Source organism: Amblyomma mixtum, chromosome 2 (assembly GCF_055824585.1).
Source record: "Amblyomma mixtum isolate Tamu chromosome 2, ASM5582458v1, whole genome shotgun sequence".
Classification (NCBI taxonomy): Eukaryota; Metazoa; Arthropoda; class Arachnida; order Ixodida; family Ixodidae; genus Amblyomma; species Amblyomma mixtum.
Window position 1 is genome coordinate 144,662,805 of NC_143013.1, and position 24,009 is coordinate 144,686,813.

Genomic DNA, 24,009 nt, shown 5'->3' on the forward strand with positions numbered 1-24,009 from the left:
CTTATATGAGGGCTTAGTGGAAGCACCGTCGCGAACTTATTGGAAGGGAGCGATCATCTCGCATAACTGTGAACCGGCTGGAAGCACGAGCGTTTCGAAATTCGGCATTCGTGAGCGATTTTATGAGCGAAGCAGGCAATTCAGCCTGAATACTAGTTAATTCATATCTCATAAGGTATCCTCATGCCAAAGAAGTGACTGTTGTAGAGATGATTATGACATCACCGTGAATAATGAATCCTGTGTCAAGAAACATTGGTCAAGAGTTGGCCGACTAGGTGCTTTTACAATGAACTCCGCTCGTGATCTCTCTGTTTTGGAACAGCCTTGTTGTACAGGGCACCAATTTGGTCTCAGAATCTGCATATAGAAATGTAATTTTTTCTCTGTTTCGGTTATTCTTGGCAGGTAATGTATTAAGAAGTGCTAAAAAGTTTCACTCTCAACATCTTGCGAGAAGTCTCATGGAACAATATGAAGCGTCACATAAAAATAAACACAGAAGAAAATTTTTGAATTCGGACGTCTGGTCTTTAAAGCAACTGTGCTGAAATATGCGTTAGCTTCATTTGCGCCCATGAACGCATTAAAAGCCCTTAAGCTTGCTGATTTCTTTACAACTGGACTATTTATGATAAAAAATTAGGACACTTAAATTCACCTTAAGGGCATGAAGCAATTGTTTTGTTGGTGTAGCGGGCATCACGATTACGACATTTACTTAAGAGAACAAGTAAAACGTAGATCTACAACATATTACATTTCTCAGAAAAGTGCGAGGCCAACACGAAGAATGCGCTGCAAATGCAGGCAGCGACTGTTGCGATGTTGCCAGGAGATATAAGTTATTCGTCCAGTTAAGTTCACTGTGGGCGCCCGGCTCGAACTCCGACGGCGGCGAGCAGCGGCTCTCTCGTCTTCCAGTGCGTTGCGCCAGCGATGTTGCTGCTACAGCTTAGGCACAGCGGCGCTCTGGGTGCGTCTCAGTTCTGGTGGTCCCGCGTGCCGGCGCCTCTAAGGGCCAGGGTCCCTTAAGGTATCGTTCAGAAGCCACTCAAAGGAAGTGAATCCAAAATGGTGCACATGACGACGACATGGCAATAGACTAATTAGTAATTTGATGTACTGGGGTTTCCTCTCAGCAATTATCGCATCTGGCTTACCAAAACCTGAGCGGTTAAAAATTTTCTTCCCACTGGACAATATTTCTGGACTGAAGGGGTTAACAGAATTTAGGAAGAAAAATGTGCACAGCTTACTGGGTTGACTTCAAAGATATGGGAAAGGCCTTTGTCCTGCATTGGACATAGATAGGCTAATAATCATTGGTTGCCTATAGACCACTTAAGCGGGGTGAAGGGGGGGGGGGGGGGGGGATGTACACGCCCCGTTGCTTTTTTGCAGACACTCCTTGATTTCACAACGAAACAATTTTTTTCACACCCGACAGGAATTTCTGTCACTTTTGTCATTAGTGCTGGAGCCATAAACGCTACTAGTGGCGTGCGACACATCAACGACATAAAAAAAAAAGTTGAAATGATTACCGCCTCTCGTCTTTCCTCAACCCCATCTAGTCTAGAGATTTACAGACCACGTAATTTCAGTTCCTGGTGAAACTCCTCCTTGTAACGCGGCGCTGAGCTCCTTGTTTTTAATTACGTTACTTAGAGACCTGTTTTAAATGGGTACACTTTAGTTGGACGATGTATATGACAGAAAGTATCTCGCAGAAAAGGTTGAACTAACCGTCCGCGTAACCCGCTTCCAACTGTCATCCTTCGCGCTACCCTTCTCAACTAGCCTCATAGTAGCCATAACAGACTGATGAGCAAGTACACGGTATTTAATGGGAACGATGCGTACATATTCTCAGTTTCAGGGCGCGAAACGTCCCAAGGCTACTCAGGCTATGAAGGACGTGTAGTGGAGGACTCCGGATAACTTCGACCGCCTGAGGTTCTTTAATGCGCACTGACATCGCACAGTGCATGATCCTCTAGCATTGCATCTACGTATAAACGCTAACGCCTTGGCCGAGGTCAAACCTGCGCCTTTCGGGTCAGCAGCCAAGCACCATTACCAGCTAGCCACCGCGGCAGCTATGTGCGCATATACATAGGGTTGAATGGAGTGATAGCTGTGGAAGGGTGTTCAGAAAAAGAGTTATTTGGCTGAGTCAAGGCGTGTACGGCTCTCCATAGCAGAGAGGCATAAAACTCATATTTGCAAACATATGTGCTACCTATAAACTCAAGGTAACAAAATGACACACTACACAAGCGCACATACGTTTGTGTCATTTTGTTCTCTTGTGTTTCTTTGGAAACAAGCGACAAAATAACTCAAGCGCATTTGTCTGATGTGCCATTTTGACCCGTTGTGCTTCTCAGTAGCGCATACGTTTCTAGATGTGATCAACCAACTGGTCCGTATAACAGCACTGCGCGTAAAACTCGCACACCCTTGAGGTCGCGCAGCAGAACCCGCAGAAGCTTCAAAGTGGCGAGCAGTCAACTAGAGATTGCAAATATGTGCGACAGAAGCGAACTAGCAATGCTCACAGGAGGCTCCACTGTGCGCCACTCACGAAATGTTTTTTTAAGCGATATTTTTTGCCTCAGGGCACAAAAGCATTCTGGGTTTTTTGCGCAAAAGACACGACACAAAAGAAACGAGGTAGACAGGACAAGCGCTGAGGTAGACAGGACAAAAGCGGTTAAGTAACGATGGTTGAAAGGAAACGCTTGCTGAATGAATGAAGAAAGGCTGGCTTATTTAATGAAGTCGAGAATTGAGTGATGATGTGGTCCCTACAGGCATGCCATACATGGGAAAATTACTTTTGAAAAGTAATTAGATTACATTACTGATTACTTTCCTAGAAACCTCGCAGAAGTAATGGGAATCAAATTGCATTTCAAGTTACTGGTTTTAAAAAGTATTGACATTACATTACAGTTACTTTCTCTAAGTAATGAAAATGACTTTGAAATTACTTTTTAGTTTCGAGGCTAAAAAGTTGCGCATTGGTAACAGCTGGTGCGAAATTTTCAGTTTTTTTTTTGTTTAACCGGCATTGAGCTTGGAAGTGGGCGTCGAAATTTTGCCCCTCTTTGAAGAAAGCTAGCTCCAGTCCGTTGAGCAGCCGCTTTGCTGACGATTCAGCGGGAGTGCATCGGTTCACCCTCATCGTCCCGGAAGTTCCCCGGGCGCAGAGAAACTGCCAATTCTGCTGTTCAATTGATTCGTTCTAGAGGCAAGTTGGGGGACATGAATTGAATGTCACGGTGACGCTGTTGCCTATCAGAACATGAACATTGTTTTTATTTTAAATTTGAGGAAGAGCACATGGTCATAAGTATATACAGGAAGAGGCCCAAAAGACGAAGCGGCAAATAGGGCCTCCTATAGCTACATGAACAGAGTACAGTTTACCAGCGTATGCACAACAACCCGAGGTGAAAAAAAGAAAGGAAAGAAGCAAACAACAAAATACAAATAAATTTATAGCAGATGAATGTGATACAGATTTTCTAAGGACAGAAACGTATTAATTTTGTTGCCCTTGAGTTAAAAATAGGGTTTCAAATCCGGCCACAAAAGCAAGTTTTCCCGAAAATTCACAAGCAACTTTGTTAGACGACGTCAGCTAAGACTCCTGTCAGTGCGGCGACGTGGCAGTATATTATGGAGCAGTCAAGATGGAAGTACTTGCTCAAGCAGTCGCAGTGCGTCTGCGCGAAGGTGCCGTACGGCATTCCATAGTCATGGAGCTCTCCTGGTGGCCTTGCGGCGCGTTTGCGTGCAAGACCGCAAGCAGTGCAGGAAGATGTTCGGCAGTCCTATGTCTGCTAAGCAGAGCCTTCACCAAGGCAGTGCTGACTTCGCCTTTTGTCTGCGTGCGCCGCTTCCCTGTAGTGCTGGCTATTGCTGGTTGCTCGTTTTAACGCCAAAGCCTTATATGGCCCATTAGCAATGATAGCCGGCGTCGTTGTCGGCGTCCAGGAAAAGTGGCCCACAACCCGCAATGCCGTCATCAGCAAAATAAAGGTGTCGGCGAATGAAACACAGGACTTTTAGAATGCGTGGCGAGCATGCAACCCACGGCCCACAAAACCGCGTTGCTTTTTGGTGAATGAAAGTGGACGTAATGTATGCATTGCCTTACGACTGCATGCTATTGAGTAGGTGTGTCATTGGAAAGGAAGAAAAAATATAAAGTCCAAAATGAATGTGTTCGCCTTCAAAGCATGGATGTGGTCTTCAGTTCCCTTCGTAATTTATTCTTGCTTCGTAGATACTCAACCCCGCAAACGCAAGGCCAAAGCATGGCCGATACAGGGTGAAGCACGGACTCTAGTCTGCAAAATGTTTTTCGCTAGTAATTAACAACTTTTGCAGTGAAATTAACGCTCCAAAATAGTTCATTGCGTTACTATATTGCCAGCCCAGAAATGTAATGAATTACATTAAAAATTACGAAGGAAAGTAACTTGATTATTGGAATTTCATTAAAGTAGTTTAATTACTGCCACGTCTGATGAGTGCGGTATATGGCGAAGGATTGTTCCGAGGAATACTCGTTGCCGCGAGGCACTGGACTCTCGTCGGCTTCAGCGCCAGGCAATCCTGCAACAGGCGGTGGATACCTGCCTCCACATTCCGAGACTTGCAGTCTGGATAAGTGGGGCGGGGATATCAATCTCGAAATTGAGACCACTTTTGCGTTGTGGCAGCAATGAGGGCAGTCCCTACACGGAACGTCCGAAGCACAACCTTCTTTGGACGTGTAAAACCGCACGGGAGGGCCACCGCTCACAGAGGGACGAGAGTAGGTGTGCGGCGCCGGATGTGGGGTCGCTGGGCGGGTCGTACAATCTGCACGGGTTTAGGACTTCAGGCGGTTACGTGGAATTCATTCGATCCGTGTTAGCGAAGGAATGCGTGGCGTGAGAAGACGAATCTTTTGACAAATTTTATGGCAGGGACAGGAGCGTAAGGGTAGGCAGGTTCTTCTAGCCATACGCGCGAATGTAACTCGATGCTATTATTGACAGGTGACGGGCAATTTCATTCTTATGGGCTGCCGCCATGAATCTTTGCTACTTCGGAACTCAACCCGTGAAGACTTCTCTGCATTTACATTAACATGTAGAGCCTGTGTAGACAGGAAAACACGCTTTAACACCGACACGTTTCTACAGGATCGCTAAAATAAACAAAATTTCCGCAATAAAAACGCTACTGGTAATTCTACGGACGTAAATGACGTGTCACAGGCGCAGTATGCCATCAATGTAAATTCTCATAGTTACCTGCTGGCCAGTATAAATGATATTCCAGTGAGTCATGGAGAGAGCACTCGCAAAGTTTGCCCACTTGCGCTCATGTTATCTACGTGGGCCTAGGCAATGTAAATATTTGAGACGGTAGCGCTTGCTGCGCGGTTATGTGTCCCACTCTCGTCTAAAAGAGAAGGAAGGGTCTGTGTTGCATTGCAAACAGAACTCGATAAACTAAGCTTCTGATTCCCTGGTTTGCGATTCCTAATTGACTGAAGCCTGCATACAGGTGGTAGAGTTACTTTTCTGAGCAGTGATTCGTATACAATCTTCAGTGTTGGGTACGTCTCTTTTAGGACCTTTATTAATTTTGGAGTCCTTCTATAGGTACTAACAATTTAGCTCAACTAATCTGTAACCATTGATGCACGTTGAGATGAATATTGCCATTTTTTTTCCAGCCGGCAACCAGCCTGGTTGTTTCGGGGACGGCGTCTTCAATCTACAACCTCATAATTCTTCAGGTTCTTGCAAAGGCCAACGGAGGTTCGTATATGAGCCATTATTCTTTGTTCAATGTTTTACAATGTGAAAGTGCATTAGAAAACTACTCACTTCCAGACCTTTGATAGGAGATAGCTCCGGCCAAAGCCAAACAGTTTTTCCGTCTTCACCCAATGCAAGTAGGTTCCGAATAACGAGACATGGTAGAAAAAACACTCCTGGGTTTTTTTAAGATTTTGTTTTAATTTTTACTTCCAGTTCCGGCTCGGTTTCTTTCACATATTAGCGACAACACCGGTAATAGTCGAAGACAATTCATAAATAGAGAAAACGTTGCCAGCTTACAGGCAGAGAGACAATAAGAGGAGTCTCGAGGAAACTGTTTATAATTCACTTGCACGATTCAATAAAAAGCATCCGTTTTATCTGGAGTACGTTTTATGCTAAACTAGGAGAGCGGTAGCAAAAGATAATATTCGTTTTTGCGAATAAACTCCATGAGTCATGATTTCGGATTTTGAAAAGAGCTCACCAGTGAAACACTTTATTAGTCCATTATATGAATCTGAAGTAATTGAAAGTAAGCATACAGTATGTAGCTGCCCAACTTCAGTCGAGGAGTTGCCTTGCTGCTGGAGCCATCTCTTGATGACGTAGAGGAAACTCCCCTTCGCAAAAACGAATCTTTCGTGACAACACTTCACGAGACTTTAGTCATAATTTTGGGCAAAAAAGAGAGCAACTGAGCAAGGAAGCACTGCAGGAAAGGAACATGCGGCAACTTTCGCTGCATGTCTGCAGCTGCAGAACTGCAGCGGAGAAGTCGTCATTCTTCTTTAGGAAGTAAATCTGCACAAATTCGATGTACTTCCTTAACCTAGGCTGTTGGGGCTTAACCTTAACCTAGGCTGTTGGGGCTGTTGGCTTCTCTCATGTTTATAACGAGCCCCTCATTCCCCTTCCCTTGTTTGCTTAATTGCTTAGCGAGGGCCTCGGTTCTGGCAGCCTTGACGCCATAGGAAGCATAAGAGGGTTTTCGCACAGCTTCCACCCCCGCCGTTCGATGACGTTCTACGTCACATCAGCGGTAACTCAGGACGTGCTACGTCCGCCGCTTAAGAATGTGGTGGCGCTGATGAACACTCTAAAAAAAGAAAAAAAGTTAGGTTATTTGTAAACATAAATACCCCCGAAAGCAGAAGATTTGACAGCCGTCGCCGTAGCTCCGCGGTAGAGCACCGGACGCGTAATTCGGAGGTCGTGGGTTCGGATCCCACCGGCGGCATGTGGTTGTTTTTTCATCTGCTTTTCTAATCAATTAGCTTTAAGCGATAACATATTCAGTGATATTCTAAATCGAACAACAGCACAAAATAAATAAATAAATTAAAAATCCCCTGTGTCCCTTGGTGTCTGGGGCTGTTGGCTTCTCTCATGTTTATAACGAGCCCCTCATTCCCCTTCCCTTGTTTGCTTACTAGGCTCCACTAGAACACTACGGCACCGCCACAGCCGAATATCCCTCTGGTTCAACTGCCAGTCTCTCGCGCTGTCCTCTGCGTGACGTCATCCTCACCAACTTCCATCCGTGTGCTATAGATCCAGAACACACCGCCATCGAATCGCCCTTTTCAATCGAGTCTCGAACGGAAACAGAAGTAAACAACAAAGTGCGGTGTACCTATTTGTCATCTGGCCTTACCAACCACGTTCAATCTCCCTTTTGTTTTCTTTTACCGAGCTCTTGTTAAACCTGATTAGCCAGACATTAGTCCTGTGCAACCATGCCTTTTTGTTAGCCTCCCACTCAAACGGCATACGGGTCTCTAAGCTAACGTGCAGAAAACGAAAGTAATGTTCATCAGTCTCGCAAGGAAACAGCAGTTCACAATTCCTACCGAGGTACTGGAAGTAGTAAGATAATGTCTACTTAGAGCAGGTAGTGATTCCTTATCCGGATCATGAGAGGGAAATAACCGAAAGAATAAGAATGGGGTGGAGCGCATATGGCAGGTTCTCTCGGGTCATGAATGGCAGTTTGCCAATATCCCTCAAGAGAAAAGTATACAACAGCTGTATCTTACCGGCACTCACCTATGGGGTAGAAACGTGGAGGCTAACGAAAAGGGTTCAGATTACGTTAAGGACAACGCAGCGAGCTAAGGAAAAAAAGGATTGGTGTAACATTAAGAGGCACGAAGAGGGTAGTGTGGGTCAGGGATCAAACACGGGTTAATGGCATTGTAGTCGAAATCAATAGGAAGAACTGGGCTCGGGCGTGTATGTAATGCGAAAGCAGAATAACCGATGGCCCTGGAGGGTAAGAGACTGGATTCCAAGGGAAGGGAAACGTAGCAGGGGGCGGCATAAAATTAGGTGGGCGGATGAGATTGGGAAGTTTGCGAGGATGGGGTGGCCGCGGCTGGCGCAGGACAGGGTTAGGTCGAAGGATATTGTTACGTAAATGTAGGCACACAAGAAGTAGTCACTGAGGGATGCTGACAGCAGCTCACAGCAGCTCAATCGAACCACTGCCGGCCAACGGCGCACAGATCACACTTCGTCCTCTTCGCGCTCATTGCACGAGCACAGCACTGTCTTCTTCGTTGTCCACTGACACAACTCCCGGCGGCGAAAGCATCGTCCCGATGCTAAGTGGAAGACGGAGCAGGTGCACGGTATGGCTTGAGGCGAACCACGTGAACAACGTCAGTGGTAGGGGGGGTGGATGACGACGGAGGGTCGAAGGGGGCAATCTCATAAGTCACGTCGGTCACCTGACGGAGCACGCGATAAGGGCCCTTATACTGATGTAGGAGTTTTTCTGAAAGGCCGACACGGCGAGAGGGATACCAAACGAGGACGAGTGATCCTGGCGTGTAGTGGACTGGGCGATGTCGGCGGTCGTAAACTGACTTCTGGTAGGCCTGGGAGGCGGTGAGACGGTCGCGGGCGATTTCGCGGGCCGAGGTTGCTTGAGCGATGGCGTCACGTGCGTACTCCGTGGTCGAGGCCGAAGAAAGCGGCAGGAGTGTATCCAGTGGCAACGCAGGATGCCGGCCATACAAAAGATAGAAAGGCGAATAGCCCGTGGTGTCATGCCGCGATGAATTGTAAGCAAATGTTACATAGGGCAAGGCAATGTCCCAATCACGGTGGTCGGGTGCGACGTACATGGATAGCATGTCAGTGAGGGTCCTATTCAGGCGCTCGGTAAGCCCGTTCGTTTGAGGATGGTACGCTGTAGTGAGTTTATGCTGCGTGGAACAGGACCGGAGTATGTCGTCAACTACCCGGGACAAAAAGTAGCGGCCGCGGTCCGTCAGCAATTGGCGTGGGGCACCGTGATGAAGGATGACATTTTGCAACAGGAAATCGGCGACATCGGTGGCGCAACTGGTTGGCAAGGCACGTGTGATAGCGTACCGAGTGGCGTAGTCAGTCGCGACGGCGATCCAACGGTTGCCGGAACTGGACGTAGGAAAAGGTCCGAGGAGGTCTAGTCCGACACGATGAAAGGGTTCCAGAGGTACGTCGATAGGCTGCAGAAGGCCGGCAGGCAAAGTGGAGGGCCGCTTCCTTCGCTGACAGAGGTCACAGCTGGCAACGTATCGTCGAACACTACGGTAAAGGCCGGGCCAAAAGAAGCGGCGTCGGACCCGATCGTACGTGCGGGAGACACCGAGGTGTCCCGCGGTGGGCAGGTCGTGTAGTTCCGCGAGGACAAACGAGCGGAGACGCTGAGGAACGACGAGCAGGAGCGGAGGGCCGTCAGGGCGAAGGTTGCGGCGGTAGAGGATGTCATCCTGAAGGACAAAGAGTTGGAGCGAAGGATCGGGGTTGGCACAGGTGAGGCGGTCAATAAGGGGACGCAAGGAGGAATCTTGCCGTTGCTCGGCCGCGATGTTAAGCAGATCAGAGATAGCGAATAAGCACGGGCCAAGGTCATTGTCTCCAGGATCTGGCGGCTCCACAGGGTGACGAGACAGGCAGTCAGCGTCTTGATGTAGGCGCCCGGACTTGTAAACAACGGTGTAAGAGTACTCTTGCAGGCGCAATGCCCAACGACCAAGCCGGCCTGTGGGGTCCTTCAGCGAAGAAAGCCAGCAAAGAGCGTGGTGGTCCGTCACAACTGAGAAAAGGCGGCCAAACAGGTAGGGTCGAAATTTAGCGACCACCCAAACAAGGGCGAGGCACTCGCGCTCCGTTATGGAGTAATTGCGCTCGGCGGTGGAAAGAAGACGGCTGGCGTACGCAATGACATGGTCTTGACCTTGGTGACGTTGGGCGAGCACAGCGCCGATACCATATCCGCTGGCGTCTGTGCGAACTTCAGTTGGTGCCGACGGGTCGAAATGGGCCAATATAGGAGGGGAAGTGAGCAATTGGATTAAGGAAGAAAATGCCTCTCCTTGGGCAGGGCCCCAGGTAAAAGGGCTGTCTTTCTTAAGGAGGTCGGTGAGGGGACGTGTGATGCCAGCAAAATTTTTGATGAAACGTCGGAAATAAGAGCACAGGCCTACAAAGCTGCGTACGTCCCTGGACGATTGCGGAAGAGGGAAGTCTTTGACAGCTTGAACTTTAGCAGGGTCCGGGCGGACACCCGAGGCATCGACCAGATGTCCAAGGACGGTCAGTTGGCGACGAGCGAATTTGCATTTCGACGAGTTGAGCTGCAGCCCGGCTTTACGGAAGACAGAAAGAATGCTCGTCAGTCGTTCGAGGTGCGTGGAAAATGAGGGCGAAAAAACCACGACGTCGTCTAGGTAACATAGGCATGTAACCCATTTAAATCCTCGAAGCAAGGAGTCCATCATTCTCTCGGAGGTAGCTGGCGCATTGCAGAGACCGAACGGCATAACTTTGAACTGATATAAGCCGTCTGGTGAGACGAATGCAGTCTTTTCACGGTCTTGGTCATCCACAGCAGTTTGCCAATAGCCGGATCGAAGGTCGATGGAAGAGAAAAATTTGGCTCCGTGAAGGCAATCCAAAGCGTCGTCAATTCTGGGGAGAGGATACACGTCCTTTTTCGTGATGCGGTTAAGGTGCCGGTAATCAACGCAAAAGCGCCAGCTCCCGTCTTTCTTTTTAACTAGGACAACTGGTGAGGCCCAAGGACTCGACGAGGGCTCTATAATGTCTTTGGTAAGCATTTTGTCCACCTCCTGCTGAATGATGTTCCGTTCTGTACTGGAGACCCTATACGGACGTCTGTGGATAGGAGCGGCGTCACCGGTGTTAATGCGATGCATAACCACAGAGGTCCGAGCCAAAGGGCGGTTGTCGAAGTCAAAGATGTCGTGAAATGAGGAAAGAAGACACCTGAGGTCGTGAGTTTGTGCTGGTAAGAGGTCAGGGGCAATCATTTTTGCGTATTGGTCAGATGGTAGGACATCGGACTCGGGGCATTTCGGCGAGGGAGGTACACAGCCGGTGACAGCTGATACAACGCAGTCGGAAGCAGGGCACAGCGTGGCGAGCGACATGGCTTGGAGAAGCGGCTGAACGTGCGATGAAAAGTTGAGGATCGGAAGGGACGCTCGATTGGCAAACATAGTGACCACTGTATGTGCAAGGGCAACACTCCGTGTGAGAGGCACATCAAGGGCTGGAGTAACGATGTATTGGCCATCGGGAACTGGTGGGACGGAAGAGAATGATACGTAAGTGACGGCTTCGGGGTTCAGGCGGACAAAATCCACGGTACATAGGCGATGGACAACTGGAGCCGGTGGCTCCTCGTTAAAAGGTAGGGCGAGCTGAACGACACTTGTGGGGCAATCAATGAGGGCAGAATGTTCGTAAAGAAAGTCAAGGCCAAGGATGAGGTCATGAGGGCAGTGTTCGAGGACAGTGAAAAGAACCGAAGTATGGCGGCCGGCGATTGACACACGGCCTGTGCACATTCCAACGACAGCGGAAGTACCGCCATCGGCGAGACGAACAACAGCGGAGTGGGCAGGAGTGAGCACTTTCCTTAGGCGACGGCGTAGAGAGGCATTCATAACGGAGACGTGCGCTCCCGTGTCGATGAGAGCGGTAACAGGGATCCCGCCCACGTCTACGCTAAGTATATTCCGTCGGGCTTGTAGAGTCAAAGGAGGATTTCCAAGGTCGGTCGTCGGAGCAGCATCACCTCCAGACGCTGCAGCCATCAGTTTTCCGAACGGGATCGAGCATACGGGCCAGGAGATGATGGGCGTCGAGTTTGGGGCGACGGAGATCGACGACGGTAAGGAGACGACGAGCGGTTAGGTGGAGGGGCCTGAGCGTCGGAGCTTGCGAGCTGTGGTTCATGGGGCGACGACGAGCGGCGGGGATAGAAAGAATCAGGATAGCGGCGGTAGGTCGATGACGGACGGCTTCGGCAGTGTCGAGAGATGTGACCAACTCGGGAGCAGTTAAAACAGATGGGTCTGTCGTCAGGTGTTCTCCACTCATCCGGGTTGCGGCTGCGGCGAGTGTGGTACGGATGTCGGGCACCGAGCACGGGAGACACATTGCGAGCATCTGGGCAACTAATGGAGCATACAGGTCGGATCCCGAGATTGGCGAATTCTTGTCGGACAACAGCCTGTATAAGGGATACTGCAGGGGCACTGTCCGGTACCGATAATTGGGAAATTGTGGGAGACACTGCCTCTAGTTCTCGGCGTACAAGTCGTGTCAGGCTGTCGGATGTTGGCAGGGAGCACGGTTGGGATGAGTCTACGCAGGACGACGTTGCCGCCGTGTTCGGCAACCGCGTGAACTGAGGGGAAATACGGCGGCTTTTCGCTTGTTCAAAGCGGCGGCATTCTTTTAAGATGGCGTCAACCGTTCCACAGTCCTTGTACACCAGCAAGTTGAAGGCGTCGTCTGCAATTCCTTTGAGAACGTGACCTACTTTGTCACTCTCTGACATGGCGGAATCAACTTTCATGCAGAGGGCTAAAATGTCCTGAATATAAGACACATATGACTCTGTTGAGGATTGTGCGCGGCATGCAAGCTCCTTCTTCGCAGCCAGGTGACGTCCGAATGGCTTACCGAACAATTCGGTAAGCTTCTGCTTGCACAGGTCCCAACTGGTCAGTTCTTCCTCGTGTGTCTCGAACCAGACCCTTGCAGTGCCCGTGAAGTAGAAAATGACGTTGGCCAACTTCATCGTGGGATCCCACCGGTTGTGTGTTCTCACACGCTCGTACAGCGAGAGCCAGTCTTCGACGTCCACGCCATCGGTACCGCAGAATGTGCCCGGGTCTCGAGGGTGGGCTAGGACGACAGTTGGCGTGGCAAGCGCGTCGGTAGCTATCTCGACGGATCGGCTCGTCGGCTCGTCGGCTCGTCGGGTCAGCGGCATGGCGGCTCGTACCCCGCACCTCCACCAAGAGATGTTACGTAAATGTAGGCACACAAGAAGTAGTCACTCAGGGATGCTGACAGCAGCTCACAGCAGCTCAATCGAACCACTGCCGGCCAACGGCGCACAGATCACACTTCGTCCTCTTCGCGCTCATTGCACGAGCACAGCACTGTCTTCTTCGTTGTCCACTGACAATATGAAAGTGGCCTTTGTCCCGCAATTGGCGCAGTCGGGCTGATGATAATGATGACGTGTTTGTGTCGCTTGTACTTCGTGCCATCGTTTTGTTCTGCTTTGTAATAATTTCATAACAACGGAGTACAATATCGGCGCTAAGAAAATTTCAGTTGTGAGTAGCCAACCACGCATCATGTTAATAAGTTAGTTCCGATGATTATACAGCAACACTTATTACAAATAATACGGTTCGAGTAGCATATTTCCTCTCAACAGATGGAGCCGCACCTCCTTAATATCTGGAGTTAAATGAATCGTGACACAGATGTCCTGTTTTCAGAGCTAAACAACGATGTATTCAGCGTCCTGTCCAAGATTCTGCAAAACGGTGACGTGGAAAGTGCACAGGTGCCTCGAATGATTCAGGTGAGGTTTGATTGCGCTCACTCATTGCATTAGTCAACGCACACTGGTCTTGGCTGTGCAGTTGGTATCCACTGATAAGCGACTGGAAATATTTTCCTTCTCCAAATAAGGTTGAGAGCTGAAATTTACAACTCGCAGAAAAACTTTTCGCTCCAATTTGGTACTCTTGAGCAATACCCTTTGCTTGGCAGTCAAAGCGAAAAATCGAAATCAAGAAAATTTTATCCTATTTCTTCCTCGCCATCATGTCGCAAACGCCAACTGTGCCTTTGTAGGTTTAACTGAGGGGCCATTAGTATTACATCTCCAGTGCAACGCTGCCGATGTGCTCGCTTGTTCGATAACACTGCGTCCCGAAAAAACCTTGACGCCTTTTATGTATAATCGAGCCAGTGTTTACTTCCAAATTGTCTGAACATGGTAGGTGTATTTGGATACTAGGTCGGCCGTGTTTGGACAAAGAGGTAAATTTAGGAACGAAACTACTCGATTACGAAAAAGATCATGCTGGCCATGAAAGCAGGGAACAGACCTCCGACACGCGAGGTAAAACAACCCCGTAAATATTTCTCATTGAATGGGTAATACTGTACATGCCCGCGTAATGAAAGCGCTGGCATAGTTAACGCACCCCGCAGTTTGGCGCTCAAAAAGCGCGTTTTTTTTTTTTGCTCGCGCAATGAACCAACATCATTCTTTTCACGTGCAGTCCCCTGTTGATTACCGTGAGTGCTAGAAGGCGCTCTTTTGTGGACGCCGGAAGAAACACACAGTATTAAAAAGCGCCATCTGTCGAATGTCAAGATCACGATATCCCACCCAGCGAGACGAACGGCCGATAGGAATGTTGGACCAAAAGTCCGAGAACCGAAGAGAAACGACAGTTGCCCTGGCGTAGGCTAAACAAACACAGAAAGCAATTTTGTTTATGCCCACTAGTTGTTTGGAGGTGGATACTGCCATCGATAAAAAGCGAGATGACAGGAAGGCGGCCGCGTTTATCCTACAATAGAGGCTGTTTTCTTTTGATTCATTGAATAATTGTCTCGCAGCATACTGCGGACCAGATGGGGCCGCTATTAAATGCCTTTAACAGGGCGCGATAAGTTTCCTACACACAAATTGTGGCGTTCAATAAGGATAATTAATTGCGCCCTACAAAATCTTTTGTATAGCGTACAGGAAACGGTACACTTCCTGCGGTGCAATTCGTGGCAAAAAAAAAGTGGTTAAGACGCACTGTGCCTCAAAGCTTAAAACAGTGAATATTTGGTTTACTGAGCGTGAAGAGGTGAGCGCAGCCGCTACTCGAAGAGAAAAAAAAATGACAACGACCAGATAATACATTTCATTTTCTTTATTTACAAAGTTGCAAATACCTCAAGGACATCACCGTAAGTCCATGGGTGGGAAATGTCCCATACTGTGCTCTTGAACGCGATTTTTAACCGCAGGAGCTCGGTTCCTTGCTCCGGGAGTGCCCTGACAAAGAGCTATTCCTCAGCATGAGTAACGAGGTAAGTTCGCGCCAGATGGTCACGGCATTTTCTCTTCTGCCGGTGGTAAAGTTGGTGAAACAATGTTTATTGACTGAACACTCCATAAAGCGCTCCTTCATGAGAAACTAGGAAAGCGTGGTCAATAATGCGCTTTTACAACTTCTCATACTGACTGCGGTCTTCGGCATATATTGTTGCATTTAGAGCCGCTTGCATTTGAAATGAAGGCGGCCTTTCGCTTTCGTGTTAAACCCTCTTCACTACTATTTGTATACCGTGACCGCGCATTGAAAAATACGGGTTAAATCTGATTTCCGACCGGTTTTATTTTACCGGTGGAAAGGCGTGTACTGAGCTGCCGTCCTGAGACTAACAACCACCCATGAACCCCTGCAAAAAGCCCTCTCCCATTGAATATTTTTCCTTTTGTAATCCATTTTAGTCCTTGTCATAAAAGAAGAAGGTTTTATTTCCAGCTGAGATAAAAAATTCAGAGGGCACTTTGACTGTCTAAAGTGGGTAGAGGCGGAAGCGTTTTCCGTACCACCTTCGCTGTTTCTGTGGCACCGGTGGCGTCACATATGATTGAGTACTAATTACTAAGTGATGACAAATGACTAATTAATGGTTAATTACTGATTAATACCTGAATACTAATTAACTGCTAATTAATGAGGCTTAAGCTTCGCCTTTAGGAATGGAACACGACAGCGCGTTGTAGCGCTGCCAGGGAGTCCACGGAATACCACCCGTTCAGCGCGATGCCTTGCCCTTTTAACGCAACGCTTTTTTAGGAAAGGAAATGGCGCAGTAATTCTCTGTCATCTCGGTGGACACCTGAACCGCACCGTAGAGGAAGGCAGGAAGTGGGAGTGAAAGAAGATAGATAAAGAGGAGCCGTAATGAAGAAAATGAAAATTGTATTTGAGGAAAGGAAATTACGCAGTAACTGTCTCACAAAATTCAGGGGGGCACTTTTTTGACCTAAAGTGTGGTCACTGATGCCCCTAAGAGTGGAACGCGACAGCGTCTTGCAACACTGCCAAGGAGTCCATAGAACGCCATCGCCCATTCGGTTCTACGCCTCGCTCGTGAGTAAATTGGTTTTTGAGGAAAGGAAATCTATCTGTCTCTCATTTGTCGGTGGACACCTAAACCTCGCGGGAAGGGAATGGAGGAGGATGAGAGTGAGTGAACACACCGTATTCACTAGACGCGCCTTTGTTCATTCCAAACCATCGAGCAGGCATGGCGGAGTGGGTAGCATGCTCGTCTCTCACGCCGAAGACCGGGGTTCGATTCCTGAGCTCGACCAATTTCTTAATCGGTTGTATTTATTTATATGGCCTGACTAGTAAAGCTAATTAGGCTAATTGGGTAATTAAGCAAATAACTAAGCTCTGTCCCACTTACTTGGAGCATCACTATACGATCCCTTCAATTGGTTGCATGGTTACTAGCCAAAGTACAATTGGCCCGGTTTGAAATTCGCGCACTGTGACGTCACGACCGTTTCCACCAATTGAAAAGCGTGACATTTTCTGTCGACAACTGCTGCTTACAACGATGAGACATTAAAGGCTTCCGCCTTAAAAACTAGCCAGGAAAGAAACACTGATATTATCGTTCAAATAGTATCCTCAGCTCCCATCGCTATTTTAATACTTTTGAGCGTCCTTCAAAACGCAGCTCCTTACAAAGAGCTTTCGTAGTTAACATGACTGCAAAATGCAAAGGTCCGAAAAAATGCAGGCGGCCCAGTAATGCAATAATCTAACTATTTAAGCAAAGCAGGAAAAAGAAAAAAGCGGTAACGGCACGCGCACAGCGTGTGTCGATGCCCCGGCGCGAAGACAATGGCCTCGCGCGATGCTCTGACTGGCGCAGGGCAACCCATCTGTGCCGGCGCCAAAGACATCGCGTGGGCTACGACCGGCCGCTCCCCCCCCCCCCCCCCCCCCCCCCTACTAAGCAATCTGCACACCCGCGCACCGAGCACTGTTGAGAACCATGCGCGGTGCAGTGCCCCACGTGCATTTCTATTTACATATCATGCAGTTGTACATAGTGTATATTGCCGTCCTAACCCTATTCTTTCTCCTATCGCTCCCCCTTTATTTGCCTCTCTCTGTCCATTTATTCCCGCTAGCCGCAGCTCAGGTGATTCAGGTTTCGATGGCAGATGCCGCGGCTAGCAACATCTTTCCTTCCAATTTTGTTTTTATGAATAAATAGCCACGAACAACAACTAACAAGCAGTGTTCGAGTTCTTAGTATTCTCGCTGAGATCACTGACAAAAGTTGCTTCGCATGATGAGAAAAAAAATTGCATTGAATGCCCCTGTTCATCTATAAATGTGGCTGTAGAAATAAGAAGAGAAAAGAAAACATTTTCCTGGGCATTTCTGTTTCTTTCTCAGACTAAAAGCACTGTGTGATAGTTACCATCTAAATTACGAAAAAAATTCCTTAATGAAAGAGCTAGCGTCAGGCCTGAAAACCTTTGCGTGCCATTGGCAGTGTTCTCGAGGTCAATGTTATCGCGGCAGAGTCTCTGCGGTTAGTGATTCGTAAAACTCGCTCCTGCGCGAGGCATATCCGTTCTAAATCTGTCCTTGGGAAGTGACTTCTCGAAACCACTTGCATAATTCACTGGGTCAGATGATAGAGAAAACAGTTGAAAATGAATTTCTCACGAATTTCTTTTTGCTATCGACGTGTGTGCGGAAGTATGAACGCAGAGACAGCCTACGTGGATGCTGGTTTGATTGCCATAGACTGTCTACAGCGTCCGTCTCGTGTTGCAGTAAACAACCTACGCCATTCAATCTATCGTGTTAAAGGCCCCGGCGTCGGGGCCTGTCTGGTGCCAATGTCGGCGTTCTGAGCGAAAAATCACTATCATGACTTTGGCAAGTGGTGCCCAGAGAGCAGCCTAGGAGGCAGGTGGGCCACCTAGGTGACGTCACCTCACGGCGACATCACAACCAGCCCACCGGATAGTGAGGAAACTGCCCACCGTGGCAGCTATATTAATGATTGGTAACTTGGGAAGAGCAACCTGTGTCTTGCAAGGCGCACCGCTGGGGGAACCTGCCATCGCAGGGCAGTGGCGTATCACTCAACTGCTGCACACCTGCGCCGGGAGGGTTATGAATGACTCCCAGGGGCCTATGAATGTGAACCATAACATAAGAGTAGCGCAAAACCAGGACGACGGACAAAAAGCAAGAAAGTCCGTCGTCCTGGTTGTGCGCTACTCTTATGTTATGGATCAATACTGACTTGCCCAAATTTCCCCTCCGGTGGACGAATGTGAAGTATAGAATGACCTTCTGCATATATGGGAATTCACTCATTACGATATGGCGCCATACCCTTAATGCGGAGCTTAAGTGTTCCCTCTAATTTTTTTCCGAAATATTTTCTTGCTTAGTAAATTGCTCTGGTGAAGAAGCATGAAGTTGTATATAGTGTTAGCATAACCAACAAAACTAACTTTCTTCATTGCTCCAAGCCCTTTGTTGCCTCAGTTCGAGCTACACTTGTCGGCATTCTTAGACGCTTTTATTTAACATGAAGTTAAACGCAAGTAATCATTATTAACGGATACTCAGCCATATTAAGTGTTCTCAGAACATCACTTCAAGACCCCTGAGACCGAAACTGTTCTAAATGTCTCTGAAGGGAAAGACTTTTAAATATTCATTTTACATGTGAAGTGATAACTCATGTAGAAGTCTGTCTATTTTGGTTAACAACAATAAACTCGGCTTTCAGCTCGGGCATATTCATTTCTCGTGAAAACGTTCTACAGCACCGCGCATATATCAGAGACCCTTCGGAGTATTGTTCTCTCACGAAAATAAAAAAAAATGCTTTTGTACTCAAAGCATGTAAGGACTCCTAGGCGCCCTCCGAAATGTTTCCTTCAGCTGTCCTTTCATCCTCGAAACGCTCTTCCAAATTTTTGCGCGCTCTGCGCAAGAAGGGAACGCAAACTCTTTCGGCGTTTCGTGCATTTCCTGTCACATGCATTTACGCTTTCTTGGCGACCAACGAAGATATTTTCGCTAATGCTGGGCAAGAGCGGCGTATTCCGTTTCAATCCGGGGAATTTTTGTACTAAGCACAGGCAACTTTCTCCAGCCATCTATGGCAAGGTGATCACGACCGAGCGTTCTCTACTGCGCTTCATCGAGTGGAAATTTGAAATGCGAAACCCATAATGAAAGAGACATTAAGGTAAAAGCAAGCTTTTTTGCACTGAAGTTTACTACTGTAGTGATTCGGTTCTAACGTACTGCGTAGTGTGGCGTGCACTCAATTTTCAGGCTCGCGTAAACAAAACGAAAACTGGAGAAAACGCTACGACAGCACAAATGTAGCTTGGTTTGACGTCTGCGACTACGAGCGCAAAAAGGCTTACTCACCACCTCATTGTGGTTACGAAGGCGGGATTTTTCTTCGGTAGGTTTTAGTTTTGTACCCAACTGTACAAAGTATGAAATTTTCAGTCTCAAATTTCTGGAAAGAAAAAGTGCGCTTTGTAGGCATGCAATACGGTTGGCAGCAAAAAAGTAGCAAGATAACACAGTGCTTTATATTTAACCTTTACACAAATTTTCTTTTACCAGGAGGCATCGAAGTGGTTGTTATCGGCTGAAAACGAATGCGGCAAGAAGTTTCAAGAGTTCATCAAGAAGCACGGTCACCGCGCAGTCAAAGAGGTCTCATTTTTCAACTTGTTGCATCCATTTGTTTACATAATGAGGGCCGGAATTATTGGTAAAAGGTGCCATTTTGATGCTCGCGTATACACCTGCTGCACATCATGGTTTTCATCGCATCTGGGGTTTTATGATGCATTTAATTAAGGAATTTCGGCAAAGCAGGGAGAATTTTTACTAGCTTTAACCTCTCGTTTTTTAGCCGACACAATCTGAAGCAGATAAATGTCGCGTTCGGTAAGTATAGGACAGGCGCTTTGTAAGTTATCAAATGACCAACCGCACTATGTGCAGTGGGGACGGTTGGAGGTTCATGTGGACGCGAAATGGAAGCAGTCTTTAGGGTTTAAAATTCCATAGAAGTCCTGCTCGTAATCAGCGGCTTGCTTGTATATGAAACTTTAAGGATTTTCACAATGAAAAAAAAAAAAACCTTCAAGTAGAGAACTGGCGAAAGAATGATTGTTCTTTATTTACACCATCCAGTGCTTTGCAGCGTTATTATGACACCTGAGCGGAACCGCTAATGAGTATTGTCTTCCACTCGTTTCATTCTTCCCACAGTAAAGGACATTGCACTGAGGATTCAAGATATCAATTCCTCGCTGTAAAAAAAGTCGCGTTAGTAGTGTAGGGCGCAGTGTATCAAGCCGAAGAACTTAGGAAAGACCTGCGTAGTTTAATAATGATAGCTCCCCCAAGTAAGCAGTAAAGTTTTAAGCAGTAAAGTAAGCAGTAAGTAAGCAGTAAAGCAGTTCTCCCATTTGTAGAACAAAACAGTCTGCTTTTTGCAGGGAATGCTAGGTAAACAGCACAAAAAATTAGAACGAGGGAAGATATAATACAAAGAACGTACTGTAGCGGTGTAAGAACGAACAATGCTTTTGGGCAATCACATACCATTTCCGTTTTCCTCAACTAATCCCGAATGCAACAGAGCGTATTGATCCTTCCCAGCAACAGACTGACTATACAGCCCAGGAAGAGCATGATAGCCATTGCTGCCACGCTGCGGCCTCGATTACTCACTCGTGCTGTCAAGCCGTACTGAGTTTCGAGAGTGTCTCAGTTTATTACGTATATTGCTAATATTTAGGTTGTCATTGGTTCCGCTAGCGAGATATATCTAAACGATTCTTTCAGCCACTCCACAATGCTTACTGTGACTTTTACAACGACAGCTGTTAAGCGTCCGTTCTTGGGTTTAGCGTCGCAGTAGTAGCAGTATTAGTAATGTGACGTTGTCGGCGTAACTAGTGGGTGCGTCTACAGCGGCGGACTGAGGAGGACAGCTCGTCGCAAAGCAAGTGTGCGGGGAGAACTAAAAACAGTGGTGTATAAATATACAGATATGAAGTCACTCTTGTATTCTCTACCTCAACACATCGTAACATGACTACCTTAACAGCTATCGCTGAATATCGCGTTAAACAATGGTAACCGTCATGTAGATTTTTTTGTCGTAAGTCTTTATTTCAGCGGTGCCTATACACAATCATTTTCAGGAGGCAGCACGCGTCACACAAGAACGGACGCTGCATCCGTACATGTCGCATGTGTCCTCCCTTGTGAATATTTGTTCTTATGCTGCAGCTATGCCAGATAATAAAGCCAACCTCATTGGAACCTGAAGAGAGTCAAGTCAAATGCGCATACGTATTATGGCGCGATAAGGGAGTGCATAAACAGTGCATTCGTTGGATTCGGACGAATCTATTGCCGTGAAAAAGTTGCATAGGTGCTCTTTATGAGCGGTGCTCAAGAGCTACCTGAATTGTAAATTACTAAGGTTTTTCTCAAGGCTGAATTAGTAAAGCTTTCAGTTTTCATTTGATGAATGAAATGTCAAATATACCTTTTTAGTGCAGTAAATTGCCGTACAATGAGTCATTAATGGATAGCAACACAGAAAACCATATTTTGCATGTATCGGTAGCAGTATATTATTCAAATATTATTTGAAAGCTGGCCTAATAAAATTCTGTGAACAGTATTCAGCAGCGATAAGCACATGAACTTGTACATTGGAATAGGCAAATTAATAGCATCGCCTACAATGCACAATAAACTTCGTATTTTCTGTGCTATTTCAGTTCGATGTCTACACCAAGCCATGGGCCATGGATGCTTCGTCAGTCGTGAAATCCCTAAAGGTAAAAATCAAGAAACGCAGTATCTTTTGCAGCCCGAGCCGCATGTTCAATCTTCCGTTCCTACTTGTTCACGCGTAATATTGAATAATGGATTTCGTAAATAATAGTGGAATATCTGTAAATATATTTTTACTGCGAGTATGAAGGGCCCGCGCTGAGTGCAGTGATTCGTCATGTCGAATTCATTTCTGTTCGCACTTCAGCAGCAGTAAATTTTGACACCAGTCAGTGAAGATCCGTTGTTATCCCACTGTAATGTATACACAAGACAAATAACCTGTTCAGGTGGTCGAAGTCCCCGTTGCTTCAACGAACTGGGCCTTTAATCAAAGCTTAGTGGACGTTAAAAAATTAGGCCTTGCTAATTTATTCTAAACCTATTTGGTACCAGAACACTATATAAAAGTCTTAGACCATAGCAACACACTTTCGTGTGCTTGAAATGTTCGTGGAGGAGTTGTTCTTGGTGATATAAAGTAACAAAAGTTTGATCAAAAGAAAAACAGCTTTACTTGAGGCAACTATGAACTGGGCAAAAGATCGCAATTTTATGTATGCCTGGCATAGGAACGAGAAAGTTTTTGTTTGCCAGAAAGATGGAACAACCGCACACCATGCAACATGGAAGAAGACCTAGTTGCAAATTACGTAGGTTCTTAACAATTTTTTCCTGTGAGCCTACTCAGTGTCATCACAATGTCGAACGACGATTACATCGCACCATCGGATCTTCGAGAAGTATGTGGAATGGAATGCGCAATTGCTTTCAAAATGGTTCATCATAATGCCCAATCAGCAGGGAAAAAAGCCGCCAAATTTGAAATACGGTTCAGTGAGCTTGATTTTGCTTTTGACAAGAACTTTCTTCATGGCTGGAATCTAACCAATTTAAACTAAACGTTGAAAAGACTAAATATGTCGTATTTAGAGCCAAAAACAAGATCATTACTGAAAGTTTTCAACTGAAATTTCTAAATTCAACTCTACTTCGTGAAAATTCAATAAAATTTTTAGGAGTAATTTTCGAGCGGCACTTACTGTGGAATGACTATTCAGATTATTTAAGCACTAAAGTATCGCGGTCAGTGGGCATAATAAACAGACTACGAATGCTTGTACCTGTCAGATGCAAACTACAGCTATACTACTCTTTAGTTCACTCCTATATACATTACGGCCTACTTGTGTGGGGAACAACAACACTTACTAATATAGCAAAATTATTTGCGCTGCAAAAAAGTGCTTTCCGAGCTGTATTCAACCTTACACTCAACCAAGACACAGGGGAGGTTTTTAGAAAACAGAAGGTACTTAAAATACAAACAATGTGTGACAAAAAACTGGCTATATACATAAAGAATCAAATAAAATACAGTAAAGAAACGTTTCAGAACACATATCTGCACATGCCTGGACTATATAACTTCCGAACCGCCAATTTCCATGTTTCAAAGTCCCGTACAAATTATGGCCACCAAATGTTGACATTTATGATACCGCGAGTTCTAAATGCTTACGCCCCGCTACTTTCTATGGCAATGGAAAAACGAAGTGACGAAAGCTATGAAAGAGCCGTACATGATATGCTACTTTCGTGACAGTGCTGCATAAGTAAACACCGTTGTATATTTTTTGGTATCAAATCTGTATATTACTGCCAATTTAATTTTAACCTGCGTTTTTTTTTCTGTTCGAAGTCGGTTGCTGTCAAATGCTTTGAATGTTTGTTTTAATTTGTTGTTTGTTTTTGTATAGGAGGGCAGGCCTTATTCAGGTGTTGTTTAACGCCTTTTGCCTGCTCGTCCTTGGTTTACGTATGCATTGTAAACCAAAAATAAACCAATAAAAAAAATGCAGTTATGTGAACTGAGACCTGGTACAGTGATT

The 24,009-nt window shown here is 46.6% G+C and overlaps 2 protein-coding genes across 2 annotated transcripts in view; one reads left to right on the plus strand and one right to left on the minus strand.

The window, feature by feature from the left end:
* The window catches only part of LOC149361145 (uncharacterized), a 157,956-nt gene that overhangs the window by 90,056 nt on the left and 43,891 nt on the right, over positions 1–24,009 (plus strand). Inside the window, exons 27-31 of the mRNA XM_089572591.1 lie at positions 5,747–5,831; positions 13,655–13,740; positions 15,195–15,257; positions 19,877–19,969; positions 22,063–22,122. Coding sequence (XP_089428717.1) covers positions 5,747–5,831; positions 13,655–13,740; positions 15,195–15,257; positions 19,877–19,969; positions 22,063–22,122 — 387 coding nt within the window. The remainder of the gene's footprint in view (positions 1–5,746; positions 5,832–13,654; positions 13,741–15,194; positions 15,258–19,876; positions 19,970–22,062; positions 22,123–24,009) is intronic.
* LOC149361146 (uncharacterized) lies at positions 11,740–13,509 on the minus strand. Its single transcript, XM_089567446.1, has 2 exons — positions 13,500–13,509; positions 11,740–13,046 (listed from the first exon to the last, which is right to left on the minus strand). The coding sequence occupies exons 1-2, from the start codon at positions 13,507–13,509 to the stop codon at positions 11,947–11,949; spliced, it is 1,110 nt and encodes a 369-aa protein (XP_089423572.1). The 3' UTR covers positions 11,740–11,946.